This window comes from Pristis pectinata, chromosome 10 (assembly GCF_009764475.1).
Source record: "Pristis pectinata isolate sPriPec2 chromosome 10, sPriPec2.1.pri, whole genome shotgun sequence".
Classification (NCBI taxonomy): Eukaryota; Metazoa; Chordata; class Chondrichthyes; order Rhinopristiformes; family Pristidae; genus Pristis; species Pristis pectinata.
Genome location: NC_067414.1, coordinates 96,803,710 through 96,831,246, shown reverse-complemented (window position 1 = coordinate 96,831,246; position 27,537 = coordinate 96,803,710). Strand labels below are relative to the sequence as shown.

At 47.5% G+C, this 27,537-nt stretch overlaps 1 protein-coding gene across 6 annotated transcripts in view; it reads left to right on the top strand.

Annotated features, from left to right (window-relative positions):
- Window positions 1–27,537, top strand: part of disp1 (dispatched homolog 1 (Drosophila)) — a 319,043-nt gene that overhangs the window by 272,367 nt on the left and 19,139 nt on the right. For all 6 annotated transcript variants that reach the window (XM_052024116.1, XM_052024114.1, XM_052024112.1 and 3 more), the window contains 2 exons: window positions 24,428–24,457; window positions 27,058–27,181. In XM_052024116.1, coding sequence (XP_051880076.1) covers window positions 24,428–24,457; window positions 27,058–27,181 — 154 coding nt within the window. The remainder of the gene's footprint in view (window positions 1–24,427; window positions 24,458–27,057; window positions 27,182–27,537) is intronic.

Here is a 27,537-nt window from a genome sequence, read left to right as displayed (position 1 = left end):
GTTCACAATCCAAATCAGGTTTATCATCACTGACTGATATGACATGAAATTAGTTGCTTTGCAGCAGCAGTACAGTGCAAAGGCATAGAATTACTATAAATTACAAAAAGAAATAACGAGGTAGTGTTTGTGGGTTCATGGACCGTTCAGAAATCTGATGGTGGAGGGGAAGAAGCTGTTCCTGAAACGTTGAGTGTGGGTCTTCAGGCTCCTGTACCTCCTCCCCGATGGTAGTAACAAGAAGAGGGCATGTCCTGGATGGTCCTTAGTGATGGATGCTGCCTTAATGAGGCACCGCCTCTTGGAGATGTCCTTGATGGTAGGGAGGGTTGTGCCCGTGATGGAGCTGGCTGAGTCTATAACTCTCTGCAGCCTCTTGCGACCCTTTGCATTGAATTTTAGAATTGTGCCCACTTAGGAAACGTTTTAGCACCACTGAATTGGGGTAGGTTTGTTCTATTATTATTAACGATTATCTTAAGCAAAGTTGGGCTTGGGCTTGGGTTTTATATTAAACACGTTACAAAACTCAGATCTTATTTCACAGCAGAGCTCCAGGCTGTCGTCCAGTGAAGTCAGGTGTTGGTTCTGTAACAGCAGCACTAATGCAGTGCCAGCGTTCCCTCTTGAGTGGGCTCCAGATGAGAAATCGATCCATCGGCCCTGTCAGACTTCCCACCTGGAAGGTGGCTGAGGCCCAGAGAACAAGGTGCCAGGAAAATGGCAAAAAAGCTCAGGAGATATGATAAATGAGGCTGAGACAGGGTGAGTCAGGCGCGCTGGAGGTCTCTGTTTCTCGACTGATGTCGATTAGCTCAGGTCAGTGGAATGTTGTGGGGAGGCTTGGTGTCTGTGAGATAAGCCGTACCCCCCCAGCCCCAGCTGTTCCAGGGATTGCGTAGCTGGCACACAGTCAGAGGCTTGTATCTAATCATCACCAGTCAGGTTGAAACCGACCATATGGAGAGTTCAGTGCAACGTGAGCAACACCTCAGGACGCTGATTAATGTACCAGGGGTGGTTCTTTCCATCGTTTATGGCAGGACATGATCTTATCAAAGTGGAATGTCACATCACAGAAGTGACAGGGAAGCTGCTATTGACAGGTAATCTGCTTGCCAGCACCCACGTTCAGTTTCGCCAGACCTTGTCGCAGCCTTGCTCCAAACACAGCTCAAAGACCTGAATTCCAGAGGTGAGGTAAGACTGACTGCTCTGACATCCAGGCAGCGTTTGACCAGCCGTGATGCCTAGAACCATCACCACCAGCTGCAGGATCTCACAACTTCTTCACTTGGAAATGTAACGCCATTCCTTCATCATGGCTGGGTCCAAATCCTGGGACTCCCTCCCCAACAGCACCATTGGAGCACCTTCACCAGAAGGACTGCAGCAGTTCATGAAAGTGGCTCACCACGAGCTTCCTGGGGGTGGTGAGGGATGGGCAACAAATGCTGACCTTGGCAGTGAAGGCTGCATCCCAAAAAATGAATAAAAAGTTGCAGAATAACCCAGGATGAGAGGACAGCATTTGGTGCATCATGCCTGTGCTCACGTTTGCCCCATTATCCTGCTCTTCCCCAACCCCACAACCCCCACCCACCCACTACCTACCCCCCTCACCTGGACTCACCTATCCCCTGAACTCACCTGTCCCCTGCCCACATGTGCTCCTCCCCTTCCCCCACCTTCTTATTCTGGCTTCTGCCCTCTTCCTCTCCGGTCCTGATCAAAGGTCTCGGCCTGAAACGTCGTCTGTTTATTTCCCTCCATGGATGCTGCCTGGCCCACTGAGGTTCTCCAGCACTTTGTGTGTATTGTCCCACAACCATGTACTTCTTCCCCCCTTAATCCCATTCACTGTTGTTTCTGGAGCAACAAGCAATCTGCTGGAAGAACTCAGCAGGTCAAGCAGCATCTTTGGGAGGAAAAGGAATTGTTGACTTTTCGGCTCAAAACGTCGACGATTCCTTTCCCCCCACAGACGCTGCTTGACCCGCTGAGTTCCTGCAGCAGACTGTGTGTTGCTCCTGTTTCCAGCACCTGCAGTCTCTGGTGTCTCTACTGTTGTTTCTGTTCCCTCCAACCTTCCAGGCAGTACGTTCCCAATCACAGCAACTTTCTGCAAACAAGATTCCTAATTTTTCCCCTTTGGCCTCTGTGCCAACAGCCTTAAACCTTTCTGCTTACCCACCGTCCTGCCCACCAACTCCCATCAGCCCATTACCTGATCACTTGCACCACCTCCATTAAATCTCCCCTTAAACCATCTGCTCCAAGGAGAATAACCCCAGTTTGTCTGCTGCAATTGAAGCCCTAAATCTCTGGTGCTAATCCAGTAAATATTCCGTCCCTTGCCTTCCCCAAGGCCTTGACTTTCTTCCTGAAGTGCAGTGCACAGAATTAGATCCAGCACTCCAGCTGAAATTTATAATCGTTTAGCATAACTTCCTTGCTGTTGTTCTCTGTTATGATGCCAAAGGTCCCAAATGCTTCTTTAATGTGTTGTGAACAGTGTAATCTTCTGCTACTAAGGTGAAGCTGTGGCCCCTCAAGATCAGGAGGTCTTGTTGCTGTTAAGGAAGCAGTGAGTTAGGTCAGAGCTTTATTGGTCTGTAAGGCCAGCTCGAACGGCAGACAGTCTGGGTCCTGCGTCACTGTCTGATGCTGACATCTAGTGGTTGAGTCATCACATTGTAATGTCCTCTGTTTCATTTACTCTTCCATATTGTATTGTACAATGCGTACAACATGCATCTTCAGCACTTTCCAACTAGTCAGTAAGTCACCCTGAATCTGTTGAGGATGATAAAACCCTGTTGATAAAGCTTTTATTTAGAATAGCACAGAAACAGGCCCTTCGGCCCACTCGGTAAATTGGTTCATTACTGTCACATGTACCGAAGTACAGTGAAAATCTTGTCTTGCATACCATCCATATGGATAATTTCATACAACGGTGCATCGAGGTAGTACAAGGGAAAACAATAACGGAATGAAGAATAAAGTGTCACAGCTACAGAGAAAGTGCAGTGCAGGCAGACAATAAGGTGCGAGGCCATAACGAGGTAGGTTGAGAGGTCAAGAGTCCATTTTATCATCATAGGGCTGACCATCAAGTACCCATCTATACCATGAAGAGTCTCAACTTGAAACATCAACTGTCCATTTCCCTCCAAGATGCTGCCTGACCCACTGAGTTCCTGCAGCACTTTGTGTGTTGCTGTGTACCCACCTATACTAATTCCATTTGCCAGCACTTGGTCCATAGTTTTCTTTGCCTTGGTGATCCGAGTGCTCATCCAGGTACTTTCTGAATGTTGAGAGAGTTCCTGCCCCCATCACCTCAGGCATTGCATTTCAGGTAATAACTGCCCTCTGGGTGGAAAAAAATTGTTCCTCACATCCTCTTCAACTGCTCACCTGAAAGCTGTGCCCTCTGGTTTTAGACATCTCCATTTCATACCCTTCATAATTTTGTATGGCTCAATCAGGTCCCCACTCAGTCTCCTCCGCTCCAAAGAAAACAAACACAGCCTGTCCAATCTCTCCTCATAAGCTCAACACATCACAGAAACTAGTCTCCCCTCCATGGACTCTGTCTACATTTCCCGCTGCCTCAGTAGAGCAGCCAACATGATCAAAGACCTCATCCACCCCGGACATTCTCTCATTTCCCCCCTCCCATTGGGCAGAAGATACAAAAGCCTGAAAGTACGTACCACCAGGCTCAAGGATAAGATAGATTTCTTTATTAGTCACATGTACATCGAAACACACAGTGAAATGCATCTTTTGCATCAAGTGTTCTGGGAGCAGCCCACAAGTGTCGCCACACTTCGGGCGCCAACATAGCATGCCCACAACTTTCTAACCCATACATCTTTTAGAATGTGGGAGGAAACCGGAGCACCCGGAGGAAACCCACACAGACACAGGGAGAACGTACAAGCTCTTTACAGAGACAGCTTCTATCCCGCTGTTATAAGACTATTGAATGGTTCCCTAGTACGATAAGATGGACTCTTGACCTCACAATCTATCTTGTCATGGCCTTGCACCTTATTGTCTGCCTGCACTGCACTTTCTCTGTAACTGTAACACTTTATTCTGCATTCTGTTATTGCTTTTCCCTTGTACTGCCTCGATGCACTGATGTGATGAAATGATCTGTATGGATGGCATGCAAAACAAAGTTTTTCCACTGTACGTGTGACAATCATTTACCAATGAACCATCCCAGAGACACAAGAAATTCTGCAGATGCTAGAATGTGCTGGAGGAACTCAGCAGGTCAGGCAGCATCTATGGAGGGAAATAGACCATCCCAGGCAACTTCCTGGTGAATCTCCTCCCAAACATGATCACATCCTTCCTCTAGCACAGTGGCCAGAACTGCACACACTACTTCAAGTATGGCCAAAATAAAGTTTCATAAAGTTGTCCCATGACCTCCATGCTCTTCGGTTCTATGTCCCGGCTAATGAAGGCAAGTATCCTGTGTACCTTTTCCACTCCAAGCATTTGGTGTGCCAAAGGCCATTTGTTTCACGTAGTCCAACGAGGCTCCTTGGTACTTAGAATGGTGTAAAGCACCAAGTATGATATCCTTTGCTTTCTTTAATGGTTCCCCACCGGTTTCCCTATCACTTTCCCTCCTCCAAAGCTCCAGGTTGATTGCTGCATTGTGACTCCAGGATCTAGCTAAAGTGCTGGCACAGGGATAATGGGCCCTGTGGCTTCCTGCTTTCTGCTTCTAGAGAAGCCGCCCTTTCACATGCAGATTCAGGCCTCTATTACTTTTCGCATCCTGCAACATAGGATGTGGAATAGCATAAAAGCTTATGACAACTACCAAGGGTTCCATTCCTTAGAAAACCCAGAGGTACAGAGAGAGTGCAAGGCAAAATTAAAAAGGAAATTATGGAGGCAAATGTATCAACATAAAATGCTGGAAAGACTCGCCAGGTCAGGCAGCAGCTGAGGAGATTGTACCCCCACTTTGTGCACACGTGCTCACTTGTTCACTTGCTCTCCCCACTTTCTCACGGGTGCCCTCACTCTGTCGCCTTCTCAAGTTTGTGATCTCAAGCGTGCACTTGCTCTCCTGCTCCCTCTCACAGTTCTTCAAGCACGTGCCCTCGAGCGCTTGCTCTCCCTCCCTCTCGCACGCGGCCACACCGTTGTGCCCTCCCGGTGAAATACTGGAATGGGAAACGTACCCACCTGTGAAAACTGCTGAAGGGTTTCGTTGGTAACTAATTTGTGACTGTGGGCTGTGCGGAGAGCACCAGTATAAACTGGTAGTGCAAGGATTTGGTGTGCACGGGTCTGTCACTCGCCGCAGTAGTGCAGATTGTCTCTCCACTGGAACACTGATGCCCCTGCTCTCGCCCACTGCCACAGCTCAGCTGAGATACTTCCCTTATTTCAGCTGCAGAATGGCAGACCCCCTACAAGCTCCACAGTCAACCACAGAGGGATGGAAGCAGAAAATCAGAGCAGGAACAGGCAATTCAGCCCTTCAGGCCTGCTCCACCTTTCAACATGATCATGGCAGATCATCCGCTTCGGAACACTGATCCCACTTTGACCCCAAATCCCTTGAGCGTTAAGACATATATCTACCTCCTTGTTGACTTGGCCTCCATTACCTTGTGTGGTAAAGAATTCATCACTTCTGGGTGAAGAAAAACTTCCCCTGATCTCAGTTCAGACACGGACAGGGTGGGCTAAAGGGCCTGTTTCTGTGCTGTTCTGCACAATGACTCTGGGATGGAGGTTATCGGGCCCTGGGGACTTATCGCCCTTTAGTCCCATTAATTTCTTCAGCATGATTTTTGTCACTGATTACCTCCAATTCATCCCTATCGCTGGACCTTTGGCTCCCATACAGATCTGGGCGGCTATTTATGGCCTCCTTTCTGAAGGCAGAACCAAAGTATGGGATTAATTGTTCTGCTATTCCTTTGTTCCCAGTTAAAAGTTCCTCCCTTCTGACTGTGTGGGACCTACATTTGACACAACCCTTTTCCCTTTCATCTATTTATTGGAATTTTCTGTTAGCTTTTCAATCTTTCCTGCAAGCTTCCTCTCAAAATCCACCTTCTCCCCTCTTACTTAAATATTTTTACTGAATTCTACAGCGTTCCCAGTCCTCAGGCTTGCTGCTTTTTCTGACAATGTCAAAAGTCGAGTTTTTTGTCATATGCACGAGTACATGTGCGCACAGGTGCAGTGAAAAACTTACTTGCAGCAGCATCACAGGCACATTGCATCAGATAAGCAACATTCCCAAGAAAAACATCAAACATAAATTATACACAATTTTTAAAAGAAAGAACACAATTAGAATAAAGAAAAAACAAAGTCCATTTTAGTGCAAAGTGATCAAAGTGGTCACAGTGTTGCTAAACTCTAGTGATAGGGTTTTCAAAGACATGAGATTCTGCAGATGCTGGAAATCTGGAGCAACACACACAAAATGCTGGAGGAACCAGCAGGTCAGGCAGCATCTGTGGAGGGAAATAAACAGTCGACGTTACAGGTCAAGACCCTTCATCAAGACAGGGTCAAGTGTTTACTTCCCTCCATAGATGCTGCCTGACCTGCTGAGTTCCTCCAGCGTTTTGTGTGAGTAGGGTTTGTGTGAGTAGGGTTTGTGTGAGTAGGGTTCCTCCAGCGTTTTGTGTGAGTAGGGTTTGTGTGAGTAGGGTTTGTGTGAGTAGGGTTCCTCCAGCGTTTTGTGTGAGTAGGGTTTGTGTGAGTAGGGTTTGTGTGAGTAGGGTTCCTCCAGCGTTTTGTGTGAGTAGGGTTTGTGTGAGTAGTGAGTGTGAGTAGGGTTTGTGTGAGTAGGGTTTGTGTGAGTAGGGTTTGTGTGAGTAGGGTTCCTCCAGCGTTTTGTGTGAGTAGGGTTTGTGTGAGTAGGGTTTGTGTGAGTAGGGTTCCTCCAGCGTTTTGTGTGAGTAGGGTTTGTGTGAGTAGGGTTTGTGTGAGTAGGGTTCCTCCAGCGTTTTGTGTGAGTAGGGTTTGTGTGAGTAGTGAGTGTGAGTAGGGTTTGTGTGAGTAGGGTTTGTGTGAGTAGGGTTTGTGTGAGTAGGGTTCCTCCAGCGTTTTGTGTGAGTAGGGTTTGTGTGAGTAGGGTTTGTGTGAGTAGGGTTCCTCCAGCGTTTTGTGTGAGTAGGGTTTGTGTGAGTAGGGTTTGTGTGAGTAGGGTTCCTCCAGCGTTTTGTGTGAGTAGGGTTTGTGTGAGTAGGGTTTGTGTGAGTAGGGTTCCTCCAGCGTTTTGTGTGAGTAGGGTTTGTGTGAGTAGGGTTTGTGTGAGTAGGTTTGTGTGAGTAGTGAGTGTGAGTAGGGTTTGTGTGAGTAGGGTTTGTGTGAGTAGGGTTTGTGTGAGTAGGGTTTGTGTGAGTAGTGAGTGTGAGTAGGGTTTGTGTGAGTAGGGTTTGTGTGAGTAGTGAGTGTGAGTAGGGTTTGTGTGAGTAGGGTTTGTGTGAGTAGGGTTTGTGTGAGTAGTGAGTGTGAGTAGTGAGTGTGAGTAGGGTTTGTGTGAGTAGGGTTTGTGTGAGTAGGGTTTGTGTGAGTAGTGAGTGTGAGTAGTGAGTGTGAGTAGGGTTTGTGTGAGTAGGGTTTGTGTGAGTAGGGTTTGTGTGAGTAGTGAGTGTGAGTAGGGTTTGTGTGAGTAGTGAGTGTGAGTAGGGTTTGTGTGAGTAGGGTTTGTGTGAGTAGGGTTTGTGTGAGTAGTGAGTGTGAGTAGGGTTTGTGTGAGTAGGGTTTGTGTGAGTAGGGTTTGTGTGAGTAGGGTTCCTCCAGCGTTTTGTGTGAGTAGGGTTTGTGTGAGTAGGGTTTGTGTGAGTAGGGTTTGTGTGAGTAGTGAGTGTGAGTAGGGTTTGTGTGAGTAGTGAGTGTGAGTAGGGTTTGTGTGAGTAGGGTTTGTGTGAGTAGGGTTTGTGTGAGTAGTGAGTGTGAGTAGTGAGTGTGAGTAGGGTTTGTGTGAGTAGGGTTTGTGTGAGTAGGGTTTGTGTGAGTAGTGAGTGTGAGTAGGGTTTGTGTGAGTAGGGTTTGTGTGAGTAGGGTTTGTGTGAGTAGGGTTTGTGTGATTAGGGTTTGTGTGAGTAGTGAGTGTGAGTAGGGTTTGTGTGAGTAGGGTTTGTGTGAGTAGTGAGTGTGAGTAGGGTTTGTGTGAGTAGGGTTTGTGTGAGTAGTGAGTGTGAGTAGGGTTTGTGTGAGTAGGGTTTGTGTGAGTAGGGTTTGTGTGAGTAGGGTTTGTGTGAGTAGGGTTTGTGTGAGTAGGTTTTGTGTGAGTAGGGTGTGTGTGAGTAGGGTTTGTGTGAGTAGGGTTTGTGTGAGTTGTGTGTGTGAGTAGTGAGTGTGAGTAGGGTTTGTGTGAGTAGGGTTTGTGTGAGTAGGGTTTGTGTGAGTAGTGAGTGTGAGTAGGGTTTGTGTGAGTAGTGAGTGTGAGTAGGGTTTGTGTGAGTAGTGAGTGTGAGTAGGGTTTGTGTGAGTAGGGTTTGTGTGAGTAGGGTTTGTGTGAGTAGTGAGTGTGAGTAGGGTTTGTGTGAGTAGTGAGTGTGAGTAGGGTTTGTGTGAGTAGGGTTTTGTGTGAGTAGGGTTTGTGTGAGTAGTGAGTGTGTAGGGTTTGTGTGAGGTCAGGGTTTTGTGTGAGTATGAGTGTGAGTAGGGTTTTGTGTGAGTAGGGTTTGTGTGAGTAGGGTTTGTGTGAGTAGTGAGTGTGAGTAGGGTTTGTGTGAGTAGGGTTTGTGTGAGTCGGGTTTGTGTGAGTAGGGTTTGTGTGAGGAGTGTGTGAGTAGTGAGTGTGAGTAGGGTTTGTGTGAGTAGGGTTTGTGTGAGTAGGGTTTGTGTGAGTAGTGGAGTGTGAGTAGGGTTTGTTGTGAGTAGTGAAGTGGGATAGGGTTTGTGTGAGTAGGGTTTGTGTGAGTAGGGTTTGTGTGAGTAGGTTTGTGTGAGTAGTGAGTGTGAGTAGGGTTTGTGTGAGTAGGGTTTGTGTGAGTAGGTGAGTGTGAGTAGGTTTGTGTGAGTAGTGAGTGTGAGTAGGGTTTGTGTGAGTAGGGTTTGTGTGAGTAGGGTTTGTGTGAGTAGTGAGTGTGAGTAGGGTTTGTGTGAGTAGTGAGTGTGAGTAGGGTTTGTGTGAGTACGGTTTGTGTGAGTAGGGTTTGTGTGAGTAGTGAGTGTGAGTAGTGAGTGTGAGTAGGGTTTGTGTGAGTAGGGTTTGTGTGAGTAGGGTTTGTGTGAGTAGTGAGTGTGAGTAGGGTTTGTGTGAGTAGGGTTTGTGTGAGTAGGGTTTGTGTGAGTAGTGAGTGTGAGTAGGGTTTGTGTGAGTAGGGTTTGTGTGAGTAGTGAGTGTGAGTAGTGAGTGTGAGTAGGGTTTGTGTGAGTAGGGTTTGTGTGAGTAGGGTTTGTGTGAGTAGTGAGTGTGAGTAGGGTTTGTGTGAGTAGTGAGTGTGAGTAGGGTTTGTGTGAGTACGGTTTGTGTGAGTAGGGTTTGTGTGAGTAGTGAGTGTGAGTAGTGAGTGTGAGTAGGGTTTGTGTGAGTAGGGTTTGTGTGAGTAGGGTTTGTGTGAGTAGTGAGTGTGAGTAGGGTTTGTGTGAGTACGGTTTGTGTGAGTAGGGTTTGTGTGAGTAGGGTTTGTGTGAGTAGTGAGTGTGAGTAGGGTTTGTGTGAGTAGGGTTTGTGTGAGTAGTGAGTGTGAGTAGGGTTTGTGTGAGTAGTGAGTGTGAGTAGTGAGTGTGAGTAGTGAGTGTGAGTAGTGAGTGTGAGTAGGGTTTGTGTGAGTAGTGAGTGTGAGTAGGGTTTGTGTGAGTAGGGTTTGTGTGAGTAGTGAGTGTGAGTAGTGAGTGTGAGTAGTGAGTGTGAGTAGTGAGTGTGAGTAGGGTTTGTGTGAGTAGGGTTTGTGTGAGTAGTGAGTGTGAGTAGTGAGTGTGAGTAGTGAGTGTGAGTAGTGAGTGTGAGTAGTGAGTGTGAGTAGGGTTGTGCCAGTTGGTTCAAGAACTGAATGGTTGGAAGGAAGTAGCTGTTCTTGAATTGTTATGTTATTATCTCCTTTTTGGATCTAATGTCCTTTGTAAGCCACCATTCTTGATGCTTTGTGCCAGACAGGAATGAGCAATTGTTATAATTCATATGTTATCCATCAACCTATTTAGTAAAACTCCTCAATCTATCACAGCCAACTCACATCTCATGCCTTTGCAGTTTTATTCATTCCATTTCATGAGCATGGTTTCTGATTCAACAACCTCACTCTCCATTGCAGTGAAGAATTCTATCATGTTATGGTTGCCCTTCCCCAAGGGACCACACACAACAAGATTGTTAATTATTCGCCTTAACTACAATGTCTCTTTTGCACTGTAAGCAGGGAGCACTGCCCTGTGATCTGAGTTTCATAATAGATATTTTACCCCTGAACTCGTGACATTCCTGTTTCATGAGGAGTTACCTTAGAGGTTTATAAGATTATGAAGGTCAGGAGTGGGGGAGTCTAAAACTAGAGGACATAGGTTTAAGGTGAGAGGGGAAATATTTAAAGAAGATCTGTTTTTTTCCACACAAAGGGCGGTGGGTACACGGAACGAGCTGCCAGAGGAGTAGAGGCAGGCACAATCCCAGTGTTTAAAAAGCATTTGGACGGGTACATTGATGGGAAAGAATAGGGGGATATGGACCAAATGCTGGAAAATGGGATCAGCGTAGATAGGCATGGGGATGTCGGGGTTGAAGGGCCTGTTTCCGTGCTGCACGACCCTCTGACCCATTCAGTGAGTTCACACCTAAACTTTAATATCATTATGTTCAGGCGTCCCTGTGAATACGTCATTAGGTGCAGGGGGTCTTTATGCACTACTGTTACCAGAGCAACAAACAATCTGCTGGAGGAACTCAGTGGGTTGAGCAGCATCTGTGCGGGGAAAAGAATTGTTGACCTTCTGGGTCAAAACCTGAGCCGAAACGTCAGCAGTTCCTTTCCCCCCACAGACGCTGCCTGACCTGCTGAGCTCCTCCAGCAGATTGTTTGTTGCTCCAGATTCCAGCGTCTGCAGTCTCTTGTGTCTCCACTGTTACCAGAGGAGCTGAGAAAGCTGAAAGCCACCGACTTGTTCATCTTCGGATCTGAATTAACATGCCACAGCCGTCACTGACTTCATCGTGACCTGTGTGGATGAGTGTGTGCCATTGCGAACATACTGAGTTTTCCCAAACCAGAAGCCCTGGATGAACCAGGAGATTCGCAGTCTGCTGAGGGCTCGATCTGTGGCGTTCAAGACCGGTGATCTGGTACCCTACAAGAAGTCCAGGTACGACCTACGAGCGAAAAGGCAATTCCTTGTGAAGGTAGAGACACAACTGGACGCCCGACAGCTGTGGCAGGGTTTGCATGCCATTACTTCCTATAAGGTGAAACATAACGGGCAGCGATGCTCCACTCCCTGATGAGCTCAACGCCTTTTATGCACGCTTTGAAAGGGAGAATAACACTACACAAGTGTGAATCCCCACAGCATCTGGTGACCCTGTGATCTCTGTCTCAGAGGCCGACGTCAGAACATCCTTCAAGAGTGTGAACCCTCGCAAGACGTCAGGCCCCGACGGTGTATCTGGCAGGGTACTGAAAATCTATGCTGTCCAACTGGCTGGAGTGTTCAAGGACATCTTCAATCTCTTACTCCTGCAGTCGGAGGTTCCCACCTGCTTCAAAAGGGCATCAATTATAACGGTACCCAACAAAAGCAGGGTGAGCTGCCTCGATGACTATTGCCCCGTAGCACTCACATCTACTATGATGGAGTGCTTTGAGAGGTTGGTCATGGCTAGAATTAACTCCTGCCTGAGCAGGGACCTGGACCCCCTGCGATTTGCCTACCACCACAACAGGTCTATGGCGGACACAAGCTCACTGGCTCTCCACTCGGCTTTGGAGCACATAGACAACCGCAAAACATACGTCAGGCTGCTGTTTATGGATTACAGCTCAGCGTTCAACACCATCATCCTCTCAGTACCAATCAACAAGCTTCAAAACCTGAGCTTCTGTACCTCCCTCTGCAACTGGATCCTCGACTTCCTTATCAGGAGACCACAGTCAGTGTGGATCGGTAGTAACATCTCCTCCTTGCTGACAGTCAACACAGGCACGTCTCAAGGATGTGTGCTTAGCCCACTGCTCTACTCCCTACGCTCATGACTGTGTGGCTAGGCACAGCTCAGACGCCTTCTATAAATTCTCCAATGACACCACTGTTGTTGGTAGAATCTCAGATGGCAACGAGGAGGCGTACAGGAGTGAGATAGATCGGCTGGCTGAGTGGTGTCGCAACAACAACCTCGCACTGAATGTCAGCAAGACCAAGAAATTGATTGTGGACTTCAGGAAGGGGAAGTCGGGAGAACACACACCAGTCCTCATTGAGGGGTCAGCGGTGGAAAGGGTGAGCAGCTTCAAGTTCCTGGGTGTCATCATCTCGGAGGATCTATCTTGGGTCAACACATTGATGCAATCACAAAGAAGGCACACCAGCGGCTCTACTTCATTAGGAGTTTGAGGAGATTTGGTACGTCACCAAAGACTCTTGCAAATTTCTACAGATGTACGTTGGAGAGCATTCTGACTGGTTGCATCACAGCCTGGTATGGAAGCTCCAATGTGCAGGATCGAAAGAGGCTGCAGAGGGTTGTAGACTCAGCCAGCTCCATCACAGGCACAACCTTAGCGCCATCGAGGACAGTTTCAAGAGGCGGTGCCTCAAGAAGGTGGCATCCATCACTAAGGACCCTCACCACCCAGAGCATGCCCTCTTCATGTTACTACCGTCAGGGAGGAGGTACAGGAGCGTGAAGACCCACACTCCGGAAAAGCTTCTTCCCCTCCGCCATCAGATTTCTGAATGATCCATGAACACCACCTCGTTATTCCTCTTTTGCACTATTTATTTTTGTAACTTTTAGCAATTTTTACATCTTTATGTCTTGCCCTGTACTGCTGCTGCAAAACGACAAATCTCACGACATACGTTAGTGATAATAAACCTGATTCTGATTCTCATTCTCATTAAACTTCAGGCAACACGCAAAAAGCTGGAGGAACTCAGCAGGTCAGGCAGCATCCATGGAAGGAAATGGACAGTCGACGTTCTGGTTCAAGACCCTTCATCAGGACTTAAGCTTCAATATGTTTGAATTCTTGTGTCTACATTTCATTCCAACCCCTGCTTCTCTTACTGCACCATGAACTGGCATCAACAGCCTGTCCTGGTCAAATCACGTAGATGTCACGGCCAAGAAAGCTCACCAGTGCCTCTACTTCCCCAAGAGGCTAAAGAAATTCAGTTTGTCCCCTTTGGCTCTCACCAACTTTTATCAATGCACCATAGAAAGCATCCTATCTGGATGTATCATGGCTTGGTACGGCGACTGCTCTGCCGGGACCGCAAGAAACTGCAGAGAGTTGTGGACACAGCCCAGCACATCACGGACACCAGCCTCCCCTCCTTGGACTCTGTCTTTAACTCTCGTTGTCTTGGTGAAGCAGCCAGCATAATCAAAGACCCCACCCACCCGAGACATTCTCTCTTCCATCAGGTAGAAGATATAGGAGCTTGAGGGCACGTACCACCAGACTTAAGAACAGCTTCTACCCCACTATGATAAGACTATTGAACGGTTCCCTTGTACAATGAGATGGACTCTGACCTCAGAATCTACCTTGCTGTGACCTTGCACCTGATTACACTGCACTTTCTCTGTAGTTGTGACACTTTACTCTGTATTGTTATTGTTTTTACCTGTACTACATCAATGCACTCTGTACTAACTCAATGTAACTGCAGTGTGTAATGAATTGACCTGTACGATCGGTTTGTAAGACAAGCTTTTCGCTGTACCTCAGTACAAGTGACAATAATAAACCAATACCAATACCAAATAACACTTTGCGAAAACAGTGTGTTTATTGAGGGCCTCGGATAAAAGAAAAGTAATCTGCACCAACGTAAGCTGTCCGTGAGGTGGAGTCTGGTGGGGGGAAGTGGGTGGATTTGACTGCCCCATGGCCTAGCACAGTGACTTCAGAGATGATTGTTGAAGCAGCTGTAGGAGTGAGGAAGCAGCTGTGCCTGCTCCACACGATGGTATTTTCCCACTTGTCTGAAACAATCAGTCACTGAGATTCACTTGTTCATTACTGCATAGCTCGGATAGCTTCATTAATTAAGCAGCCACTTTGAAGTGACTGCTATATTTCACAGTGTTCATGTTACGTTTCAGTTGGTGGTGCCTGTGGAGATTTGATAGCCGTACTCGTATATTCCACCTCTCTCCCCAGACCACTAATTACATTGGACACAGGGAGAGAAAGAAAGAAAGTTTTCCTGAGATGCCCAGGTTTGGTAACTGTAAAGATCAGTATAGACCACAGGGCTTGGTCTGGCTTAGAGAGGTCCCTGGGGTGAGCGTAGAAGCTGTCCTGTTGCCACGGTGTGTAGCACCCCCAGTTATGGCCCATTGATTAGTAACCCTAGCAATATCATCTTGTCCTGGCTTTCAAAACAATCCACTAGTTTGCTTTGTCAGGGTCTTCTGATCTTAATTCTGATGCTGCCTCATGCCACACGTCACAATACTCTTAGTGGGATCTTACTGTGCCCGACGCCACTATAGTGGATGCATTTCTCTAGTGCTTTGGGTGTAAAGCGTCTTGGGACACCTGGAAATATATAAAATGCTACAAGTCAAGTCGGTCTTCCTTTCTCATAGCTACTGAAGAGAGTAAGTCACCCCAAGGTAATTGTCTCCCTGTTGAATGCAAGATTCTTTTGCAAGCTTCCTGAAAGTGTAGGAGTGAGATTAAAAACAAGATTGGGAAAGCAAAGAAAGGGTATGAGAACATATTGCAAGTAAAATCCAAGGAAATCTAAGCTAAGGAGAGTCAGGAAGAAGCAAGTCCAAGAAGTAGTCACCAATGTGTGGAGGTGCAACATGTGGGGATAGTTCTTCGTGAATACTTTGCAACTGGGTGATGATTCCAGTGTTTCGGCAGACAGGTGTGAAACATTGAAGGGGTTGATTGTGGTAAAGAGGAACTTGTAAAGGTTTAGTCGTTTTTGCAACTGGATCAGTTGTCAGGTCTGGATGAAATACGTCCCAGGGAAGAAGCAAGCAAGGGAAGAAATTGCAACGGCTCGGAGCCCAGTTTTCCAGTCCTCTCTGGCTGCCTGAATGGCCTGCTAGACTGGAGGGTGGCTAACACTGCACCATTGTTTGATGAGAGAGGAATGGATAAACCAAATGTTTTACGGGCCATTTAGTGAGTGTATTATGTGAATCCATTCGAAAGGACATCCTAAACCTTCAATTTTCGAAAAAGTGTGGATTGATCAGGGACAGTTGACATGTATTTAAGAGAAGGTCATTTCTGACTAGAACCTAGAACAGTCGAGCACAGGAACAGGCCCTTCGGCCCACGATGTTGGGCCAAACTAATCAAGCTAATGATGCCTGATTAACTTTCCAACCAACTCTTTGAGGAGATAACAAGGTGGGTCAATGAGGGCAGTGAAGTGGATTTTAGCAAGGCTTTGACAAGCTCCCACCGGGAAAGCTGGTCAAGACAGTAAAAGCCTGTGGGATCCAAGGGAGAATGGCAAATTAGAGACAAAATTAGCTCAGTGACAGGAAGCAAAGGGTAATGGTTGGGTGTTTTTGTGACCGGAAGGCTGCTACCAGTGATGTTCCACAGGGTTCAGGACTCAGCCCCTTGTTTCTCTGTGTCGTGTATGATGTATATATGCCCCCCACATCCACAGCAGAGACCTTTATAGATGGTACAAAGATCGGCCATGTAGTTGACATTAAGGAGGAGAGCCAAAGACTGCGGGTTAGTAGGGCAGAAAAGTGGCAAATGGAATTTAATGTAGAGAGGCGCAAGGTACTGCATTTGGGGAAAAGCCACAAAGCAGAACAAACTGGGATATTGAGTGGTGTGGAGGAAGCGGAGAACCTTGCGAGTGTATATACACAGATCCCTGAAGTTAGCAGAACAGTTAACAGTAACGTGGTTTAAAGGCACAGGGGTGCTTTCTTTTGTTAGTTACGTCATAGAATAGGGAGGTTATTCTAGAACTAACATACAGCACTAGTTTAGCCACAGATCAAGTCCTGTGCACAGTTCTGGTCACTACATTACAGGAGTGATGTGATTACACTGGAGAGGCTGCAGAGGGGATTTGTGAAGGTGAAAGAGTCCGAGGATCAAGCAGCACAGCACCAGACGCTTCAGCCTGCCATGTTCATGCCAGCCATTGTACTTATCTATACTAATCCCATTCACCCACATTTGTTCTGGAGTCTTCTATGCCTTGGTGATTCAAGTGCTTGTCTCGATGCTTTGTGAATGTTGTGAGGACTTTAAAAATGTTGCATGAGGAAAGGTTAAGTCAGTTAGTGTTGTTTTCTTTGGAATAGAGGAGGCTGAGGTGAGAATTAATTGAGATGTATAAAATTAAGTGGGACCTGGATAAATGGGAAGGTCCCATTTCCTTTGACTGTGGTTCAAAAACCAGGATGCACGGATTTAAAGTAAAGACACAGAGCTTGAGTTAACCACTGTGGTCTACTGAGTAAAAGCTACCTCTACCCTAGCTTAGGGCTGTGGTGACAGCAGCTTTCAAGCGGTAATGTCAGATTTACCTTGTCCTCTTTGTCCCAGCTGTTCCACTGTATTGGAACAGAGTATAGACGGATCCAGTGCTGAGCTATATGTCAGGAAGTCCCAGATTCCACTGCTGGGGTGACTGGGACATCGGTGATGATACCATAATCAGTCAGTAGTCTACTGACCATCAGCCAGCAGTTTGTCTTCAAGCCCAAAGTCCAGGGCAAGCTGGCAAGCATTGCACCCCCTCTCACTGCAGCCTCTCTCCAACGTGGGGGGCATTGCACCCCCTGTCACTGCAGCCTCTCTCCAACGTGGGGAGCATTGCACCCCCCGTCACTGCCGTCTCTCTCCAACGTGGGGAGCATTGCACCCCCCGTCACTGCCGACTCTCTCCAACGTGGGGAGCATTGCACCCCCCGTCACTGCCGTCTCTCTCCAACGTGGGGAGCATTGCACCCCCCGTCACTGCCGTCTCTCTCCAACGTGAGGAGCATTGCACCCCCTCTCACTGCAGCCTCTCTCCAACGTGGGGGGCATTGCACCCCCTCTCACTGCAGCCTCTCTCCAACGTGGGGAGCATTGCACCCCCTCTCACTGCAGCCTCTCTCCAATGTGGGGAGCATTGCACCCCCCGTCACTGCCGTCTCTCTCCAATGTGGGGAGCATTGCACCCCCTCTCACTGCAGCCTCTCTCCAACATGGGGAGCATTGCACCCCCTCTCACTGCAGCCTCTCTCCAACGTGGGGAGCATTGCACCCCCCGTCACTGCCGTCTCTCTCCAACATGGGGAGCATTGCACCCCCTCTCACTGCAGCCTCTCTCCAACGTGGGGAGCATTGCACCCCCTGTCACTGCGGTCTCTGTCCAACATGGGGAGCATTACACCCCCTGTCACTGCGGTCTCTGTCTGCAGCTCACCTCAGGTCCTCCCTTAATACCTTGAGAAGGTCTTTCATTTAACTGACACCTTTCTCAACCCCAAGGCCTCCCAAGCCATTGTTGTAGTGTAGGAAGCGCTGCAGCCAATTTGCACACAACAACGTCCCCTAGGCCATGGAGTAACTTGAATAAAAGTTAGCTTGAAGTGCTAAGTTAATGAGTGAACCATGAGTTCATTCCATTGAGGTCCCGGTGATTCACAGCTCCATCTGTTCCCCATTACAACATTTCTTGGACTTTTATGGAGCTTGTGTTTCTGTGTGGTTTGTAATTTTTACAGGCTTTTTTGTTTTGAGAATTTCCATCCTTTTCCTTTCTGATTCCCTGTGGTAGCCCTTAACTCCAGAGCTAAGTATAGATACAAATCTTGGTCCAAGGCAGTCTTCCTGTCAGTGTGGGTGGGTTCTGTGGAGGCGTCAGGCAGAACCAAAACCACACTGCCTTCACAGTGCTTTACCTGAGCCTCACAATGTGACCTTTCCTGCCTTCACTGTCAATCTGCTCTGAACAAACTTAACTTTTTTCCGAATCTGACATTTTTTCATTGGGGCGTAGGAGAATAAGGGATGATCTTATGGAGGTGTATGAAATCATGAGGTGCAGTCTTTTTCCCAGGGTTGGGGAATCAAAAACTAGAGGGCATGGGTTTAAGGTGAGAGGGGAGAGATTTAATAGGAACCTGAGGACCAACTTTTTCACCCAGAGGGTGGTGAGTATATGGAACAAGCTGCCAGAGGAAGTGGTTGAGGCAGGTACATTAACAACATCTAAAAGGCATTTGGACAGGTACATGGATAGGAAAGGTTTAGAGAGACATGGGCCAAAAATGGGCAAATGGGACGAGCTTAGATGGGAATCTTGGTTGGGATGGAGCAGTTGGGCGGAAGGACCTGTTTCTGTGCTGTATGACACTATGACTCTAAAAACATAGTGACAACACATGCTTCATCCCAGTCTTTACATAAGGTAGTCACAGCCAGCCCAACAGAGGTACCAGAGAAAGCCTTCATGTCCCCGCCTCATAAAAAAAAACTTTTCATTCTCTGTTTAGAAACTTCAGCTAATTCCCAGCCCCTGTTTTGTGGGAGAATAAAGTTCCAGATTCCCTCTACTCTTTCTGTGAAGGAGGGCTTGCTCCAATCAGCTCTGAATGGCGTGCCTCAAACCTTTGCAATTAACTAATGACAAAGCGAATTCTATGCAGAGGAGGCAGAAGAGTCATAGAGTTATCCAGCATGGAAACAGGCCCTTTGGTCCAACTCAGCCATGTGGACCAAGGTATCTACCTGAGGAGGTCTCATTTGCCTACGTTTGGCATCTCTATGTCTGTCCTATCCATCAACCTGTCGAAATGCATCTTAAAGTTGTAATTGGACCCACCTCTACCACTTCCTCTGGCAGCTCGTTCCACTTACCCAACACTCTGTATATATAAAAATAAGTTGCCCCTCAGATCCTCTTTAAATCTTTCCCCTCTCACCTTAGACCTATACCCTCTAATTTTAGACTCCCCTACCCTGGGTAAAAGACTGTGGCCATCCATCTTACCCGTGATCCTCGTGATTTTATAAACCTCCATAAGGACATCCCTCAGCCTCCTGTGCTGCAGGGAAAACCGTCTGCCCCTCGAACTTGAGTCCTCCAGTCCTGGCAACATCCTAGTGAATCTTTTCTGCACCTCCTCTAGGTAAATCACATCTTTCCACAGTATCTTCAGTGCTGTCTCATCAACATCTTATCCAGCTGTAACGTGACATCCCAACTCTTGTACTCAGTGCCCCGTATGATGAAGGCAAGTGTGCCATACTCCTCCTTTACCACCTTGTCTTTCTGTGTCACACTTTCAGGGAAACATGTAAGATAAGATAAGATCTTTATTAGTCACATGTACATCAAAACACACAGTGAAATGCATTTTTTGCGTAGTGTTCTGGGGGGCAGCCCGCAAGTGTCAGTACCTATACTCCTGGGTCTCTTGAGGAGCAGTCAGCCCCAGTACTACTTTCATCTCGAGTGGATACAGTATGGTTTCCCACAAGACCAGGCACAGGGCATCTGACTGCCTTTGGAACCGCTGACTCAAAGGCTCCCCTGAAACTGAAGCACAAAAATACCGGCTGTTGCTTCAGTCAAATATTGAAGGAACGCTGCACTGTTTAAGGTGCTGTCTTTTTGATAAGACGTGTAACCGAACCTTCCTGTGCTCTGTCTGCTGGCAAAAGGAATTCTGTGGCACTGTTGTAGACGAGCTATCACTGGTATCCTGGAGAATAGTTGGTTACCTGATTGATGTCACTGAGTGATTCCTTGTCTGAAAGTGAGGACTGTGGTCACCTGTTACATGCCATCTCCCTAGTCCCAAACTTGCTGGCACCCCTCCCTAAAAATTGAGCTGTTGGAGGAACTCAGTGGGTCAGGCAGCATCTGTGGAGGGAAATGGACATTCAGCGTTTCAGGTCGAGACCCGGCACATCAACTGTCCATTTCCCTCCACAGCTGCTGCCTGACCCGCTGAGTTCCGTTAGCAGCTCGTTCTATTTGCTCCAGATTCCAGCATCTGAAGTCTCTTGTGTCTTCTCCCTAAGAACATTCTGTATGGGGTCCCACGTAAAAATGGGCATTTAAGTGAACTGTTCTCATGCAACAAAGCCCTGCAGGAGTTCCTTCCTGAGTGGAGAAACTTGCGGAGGTTGGAATAATATTTTGGTATTATTTGGCCCCTCTCTTCCCCTCCTGAGAACTGTAATTTGCTGCTTTGGAACAGCAGCAATGATCGTCAATCAATCTCCTGCGAGTGAGCACTTGCTGTGCACAAATAGACAGACGCATCATAATGATAACTATACTTTAAAAAGGCTTGTGTTGACTGTAAAGCACTGTGAAAAGGATGTGAAAGGTGTTATGCTAATGGAAGGCTGTGTTTAAAAAGCTTCAGGGATCCAAGCACAGAGATCACAAAAATGTACTGTAATGAAACATAAAATGCTGGATGTCAGGTAGCGTCTCTGGGGAGAGAAACAGGGGTAATGTTTCAGGTCAATGACCTGATGCAAGGCCATAGACTTGAACTGCTATGGGTGGCACGGTAGTGTAGCGGATAGTGTAATGCTATTACAGCACCAGCGACCCGCGTTCAATTCCAGCTGCTGTCTGTAAGGAGTTTGTACGTTCTCCCCGTATCTGCGTGGGTTTCCTCCCACATTCCAAAGACGTATGGGTTAGGAAGTTGTGGGCATGCTATGTTGGCGCCAGAAGTGTGGTGACACTTGCGGGCTGCCCCCAGCACGTTCTCAGTAATGCAAAAAGATGCATTTCGCTGTGACTTTCGATGTACATGTGACTAATAAATAAATATCTGGTTGTCTCTCCTCACATGCTGCCTGTCCTGCTGAGTATTTCCAGCACTGTCTGTTCCATTTCAGGTCTCCAACATCTGCTTTAAGACTAACTCAGGTGCAAAATATTCGTTGAAAAGTCTAATGGAATATTAGCTTCAGTACCTCGCAGGATAGAATTTAAAGAAATGTAGATTTTGCTACATCTACACTGAGCTCTGGTGAGACCATATTGGACATACTGTATTCAATTCTAGATGCCGTGTCTTATTGTCATTAGAAGACACTAGAAATTTTGCCAAGGCTCCAAGCGTTAGATTATGAGAGGAGATGATGTGTCTTAGCTATGTGTACACTGGAATGTGGAAGATTAAGGGGTGAGTTCACAGACGCATTGAATAATGCAACACTGAAAGGAACCATCTGGCCAGTCAAGTCTGCTCCAGATCCAGTTCATCTCCTTCCCTGGTCGAGGTTCAGAGAATTGTCAAAGGGACTGATAGGGAGAATTTTTTTTTCAGCTGGTGGGACGTCTCGGGCGGGAAATGTAAGGGGAAAGGGAGACAATTACAAAAGTGAGGAGGTCTCTTTCCCAAGAGGCAGTAGATGTTATCTTGATTTTAAACCTGAGCACAATCGATATCTGCTATCCTGGGGTAGCAGGTGGACAGAATTGAGATGGAATCAGCGGCAATCTTATTGAATGGCTCCAAGACCCATTTCTTAGCCGAGACATGCTTTCTGTCTGGGAGTCAGCACGGAGTTGGGGAGTAGGGGAATTGTAGAGGAAGGGCGGTGGGAAAACTATGACAGCAAACCCCAACAGAAATGGTTTGGAATTTTCCTCTCCTGGTAGATGCACACTGTTGACTGCAGCATCTGAGATTCTATAGGCCAACTCAGCAAAGCTTCCAGTCACAGGTGCAGGGCAAGAATCGTCCATACACAGCGAATGGCTTGACCAACATGGTGTCGGCCCCTCCTGTAACTGTGCTTGTGTGTAAAGTCAGAGTCGCACAATGCAGAACAGGCCCTTCGGCCCACCATGTCAATGCCAGCCACTGTACGTGTCTGTACTAATACCATCTACAAACATTTCCTACAAATAGGCTTCCTCAGGAGGCTAAAGAAATTCAGCATATTCCCTTTGACACCATTTTTTATTGATGCACCATAGAAAGCATCCTATCGAGATGCATCACGGCTTGGTACGGCAACTGCTCTGCCCCGTGACCGCAGGAAACTGCAGAGAGTCGTGGACACAGCCCAGCGCATCACGGAAACCAGCCTCCCCTCCATGGACTCTGTCTATACCTCTCGCTGCCTTGGTGAAGCAGCCAGCATAATCAAAGACCACACCTGCCCCAGACATTCTCTCTTCTCCCCTCTCCCGTCGGGCAGAAGATACAAAAGCCTGAAAGCACATCCCACCAGGCTCAAGGACAGCTTCTATCCCGCTGTTATAAGACTATTGAATGGTTCCCTAGTACGATAAGATGGACTCTTGACCTCACAATCTATCTCGTCATGGCCTTGCACCTTATTGTCTGCCTGCCCTGCACTTTCTCTGTAGCTGTGACACTTTACTCTGCATTCTGTATTATTTTACCCTGTACTGCCTGTGTAATGAATTCATCTGTATGAACGGTATGCCAGGCAAATTTTTCACTGTACCCGGTACAAGTGACAATAAAAAAACAATACCAATTCCAAATAACAAGGTCCCAATTCTTGCAGTACACTACTGTCACAGACCTGCAATCAGAAAAGCAAACCGCCAACAAACTCTCTGCCTCCCATCACCAAGCCACTTTTGGATCTTGCCTTGGACCCCATGGGCTCTAACCTCTTGGAACAGCCAACCTAGGAGCACTGAGCAGCACCTTTCCAAGCAGGGGGAGGCCTGGGGAAACTGGCTGCCTGAGTGTCCTTGCCACTGAGACTGATTGTGGTGCCCACTTTACAATGTAGTTGGCTTCTTGCCCTTGTGCTCCACCCTCCACAGTGGAAGCACCCGCATGGAAACGGACATAGGTTTTGACCCCTACGTCTCTTCTCCAGCCCTCTTTGTAAGGAGGCAGACGGAACCCAGTCCGGGTTTGACCGCATGAGGCAGAGAGTCGAGTGTGCAGCAGTGTTAGAGTGGGGAGGGGGTGGGGGAGGCAGCGGCCCCTGCTGTTTGATCAGCAGCTGATCTTCTCATTTCTGTTTGCACAGCTGAGGTGAAGGTTGTTGTCAGGCCTGCTCAGCCACACCATGGATTACATTGCACTCCAGAGGATTTGGGGGCTGTTGGAAATTTATTTAACAATTATTGCTGCTTGTAACAGCAGATGGTATATTGCACTATTTCCAAACTGCAAATATAACGGTACCCAGGAGGGGTGGCGAGAGGCCAAAAAACACCAAAGTCTCTTTCCCAGCTTCCACCACATTTCTCTCCAGGAAACAGCCCACTTGGGCGGCCGGTTTTGTTGGATCATAGTATGGTTACTGCACTGAGAGAGGCCTTTTGGCCCATTGTGACCATACTGGCTCTCTGCCGGAGCAACCCACTCATTCCACCTCCGGCCTTTTCCCCATAGCCTCGCCAATTGGTCCTCAATGGGAATGACTAGGAAAAACAATATCCTCCCCTTCCTCTCCTCACAAGGGCCAAGCTTGAGCCTTTTTCCACGTTGTGGTGATGGGTAACAACTCTCAAACGTTATGTGTTCAAGTGCCATCCCTGAACCTTGAGCCATCATGGTGAAGTGGAACACCCACCCTCAGAGGTGATGCCTTTCAGACGAGACATTACACTGAGGCCCCCATCCACTCTCCCAGGTTGTAAAAATAGTAAGTGGTAGAAGCACTCCGCAGGTCAGGCAGCCTCTGAGGGGGGAGAAACGGAATTAATGTTTCAGGTCGAAGTCACTCCGACTTCATTGAAGTCATATCCATGGGCTTAATTAGTTTGGCACACCATAGTGGGGCGAAGGACCTGTCTCTGTGCTGTACTGGTCTGTGTTCTGTCTGAAACCTGAAACGTTCACTTCCCCATTCCTGACCTGGTGAGAATTTCCAACACCTTCTGTCTTTATTTCACTTCTGTGATGCTTTATGGGGTTAAAAATGGTAAATAAATGAGGATTTTACTGCATTATCTGACGTGTCACTGGTTTTACGATGTAGTGCTCTGATTTGTACAGTTCCCGGCATCAGCAATCTGCAGAGTCATAAATGTTGAGGGTAATATTTTACAGGGTGGGACCACACTGATCCACAGGACAAAGATGTGGGGCGCATTGCCTCTGGAGTCATCAGTGGTCACGTCTTAACCGCACCTTTCAGTAGGCAGAGAGAAGATTACTGCCTGGCCTCACCTTCCCAGCGGTGAATGTTGGAGAGAGCTCAGGAAATGGCAAACTGTGTTTTATCTAAAGCAGCAGCTCCCTTTCTGCACCAGTTTAACTCTATGTGTTTTTGTGTTTCCCTTTCAGACCTCCGAGGCCCTTCCGATTCCCTCGAAGGTGAGTAGCTTGATTTGCGAGCATGGTCACTGCTTTTACAGAGCTCTAAAGTAACAGAAGGTTGGTCCTAGCCCAAGACTAGGAGCAATCCGAGCAGGCCAGTGCTGGATATGTTGGGGGACTGGGGGTGATCTGAGCTGACAACAGTAGCAAGGAGTAAATCAGTCTACACGATTCACAGTGTAAAACAACTGCGAATGCTAGAAACACTCAGCAGGTCAAGCAGCAGCTGTGCAGAGAGAAGCAGGGTTAACATTTGAAGTCAATGGTCTTTCATCTTTCTGGTCATAGAGTCATACAGCAGAATTAAAGATTAATAGAGTCATCGAGTCATACAACACAGAAACAGACCCTTCGGCCCAACTCGTCCATGCTGACCTAGATGCCCATCTAAACTAGTCCCATTTGCCTGCATTTGACCCATATCCCTCTAAACCTTTCCTATCCATGTACCTGTCCAAGTGTCTTTTAAATGTTGTTATTGTACCCGCCTCTACCACTTCCTCCGGCAGCTCATTCTGTATACGGACCACTCTGTGTGGAAAAAGTTGCCCATTCTCACCTTAAACCTGTGCCCTCTTGTTCTTGATTCCCCAACCCTGGGAAAAAAGTGGTTCTGGTGAAAAATTAACTCTGTTCCTCTATCCTCTGTTGTTCCCTGCCGTCCTGAGTGCTTCACATAGAGCTATAGCGTCATGTAGAAACAGGAACCTCAGGTCCATGCCAACCATCAAGTACCTATCAATACTAATCCCACTTACCAGCACTTGGTCCATAGCCCTCCATTCTGTAGCAATTCAAGTGCTTGTCCATGTACTTAAATGCTGTGAGAGTAGCTGCCTCCACCACCCCTCCCAGGCTGTGTGTTTCCACCTTCAGCATTATTTTGCTTTTATCCATTTCAGGATGTAACACCATTGGAAAATGTTTGAGGGGGCCCAATCTCCTCCCGTTAAGTATCACACATACTCCAACATATGCAGTTTGGTCCCATATTTAGCAAGAAGGCGAGAGGCACCCAGAAGTGCAACATTGCCTTGTCCTCTGCTTTCTCAGAAACTGTAAGATGAAGATGATAGGAGTAGCAGCTTCCCTGTACACCGGGGAACATGGGTACAATCTGATGAGCAGTTTCACCCATAGCTGGAGAACAACCTGTTGTTTCAGTGCCCTAACATTCACATAAGAGGACAAAGTGGCGCAGCAGGTAGGGCCGCTGCCTCACAGCTCCAGAGACCCGGGTTCGATCCTGACCTCAGGCGCTGTCTGCGTGGAGTTTCTCCCTGTGACTGTGTGGGTTCCCCCGGGTGCTCCAGTTTCCTCCCATGTCCCAAAGATGTGCGGTTGGTGGGTTAATTAGCCGCTGTAAATTGCCCCCGGTGTGAGGGTGAGGGGGTGGAATCTGGGGGGATGATGTGAATGTGGAGAGAATAATATAAAATGGGATTAATGTAGGATTGGTGTAAATGGGTCATCGATGGTCGGCATGGACCCAGTGGGCCGAAGGGCCTGGTTTCTGTGCTGTGTCTCCCTGTGTCCTGGTTACTGGATGACCACAATGGCAAAGGTGGCCGATTAATTCACTGTGACCCAACCAATCACTCCCTCATAGGATCGGGCACTTGCCCGATGAGCCAATCCATCCACCTGCCCTTACCAGAAGATCCACACTTGCCACAGATTGACCAGCGGGTTCTGCATAGTAGTGTCCCCTTTGCAGATGTGGTGTTTCATTGAGTCTGGCTTGGGTTGGGCTTACTGTGACCGCTGATGTGTCGCCAGAAATTCTAGCAGTGTCTACAACTGTGTTGTAGTGTGAAACTGTAAATCGTGTGAATCATGAAGTCCGGTAATATTGTCATCATGTGATTCTGTAATCACTGAATAAACCACCTTTGGAAAAGGACAAAACAGAGAAGCGCTCTGCTGAAAGGATTGTTGAACATTATTTCCTCGGATGGGTTTTGCAGAAGCTGACCAGAGCCAAGTGCTCACTGAAAGGGGTTTTTGGCCTGATCTGGAGCTTGTCGTTACTCTGCCAGGCATCACACAACTCCCCGGAAGCAGTTTCCAAGGCTACACATTGAAACCTGGAGTGAGTGGCCCCATAGTACACTAATAGATACTAACAAAACTAATTGATATTTGAGTTAAAATAGAGGGTTACAATACAATTTGCAATTCAACTTGAAGCAGAGCAAAGCGATGTGGATTGAGAAAAAGACACTGGGTCTTTTGAGCTTGCTTCTCCGCGGTCCCTTCCAACAGTACAGCCCTGACCTCAGTGAGCAGTAGGTCACCGTCATGTCCATGGAACCTTATCTACCCCAAGCAGGTCCTGTCCTCTTCCCATTCCGCCAGGTGTTGTGGATGTTGAACAGCATTTATTCTCTCCATTGAAGTTCACATGGATTCCAGCCTTTGGAAGTGGTGCTCCTAATTTCAGTAGGCAGTGCTTACAATGAATACATGCACGGATTTCTGTGTGGTGCCACAAGACCTCAAAGCCCAGCCCGGGGAGTCAGGTTTGCTTTATTTCATGGAGCAGGACCCTCACGTTCCTGGTTGTATAACGTGTTGATGGTGTTTCCTGCTTGCAGCTACGCAGCTCTGATCGCTGACTGGCCGGTGGTGGTTCTGGGACTCTGCACGGTGCTGATAGTTATATGTGCGTTGGTCGGAATCCTGGTGCCAGATCTTCCAGACTTCTCTGACCCACTGCTGGTGAGTGCTTCGTGTTTCTCGGAGGGGTGGCAATGAGCCTCATCCCTGCCATTCAATGACAGTAAAAGGCTGATCTTCTGCCTCAGTCATTTTCCACCACTGTGCCTGTATCCCTGAGTTCCTCTAATATCCAGAAATCTGTTGACCTTTGTTTTGTATGTAATCAAAGATTGTGCCAAGTAGTTGATCCTACGTGAACGCCACTTTATTCTCCCACATTCTGGTCAGTGCAGCATCTGAGCTTAGTTAATTAAAGTAAGCTGGAATTATTTGAAAAAAGCATCATCATCATCGTGGTGATGGAGCCAGGAACAATCTGATTTAAAAAAAACAATCTGGGGTTCACAAACATCCTT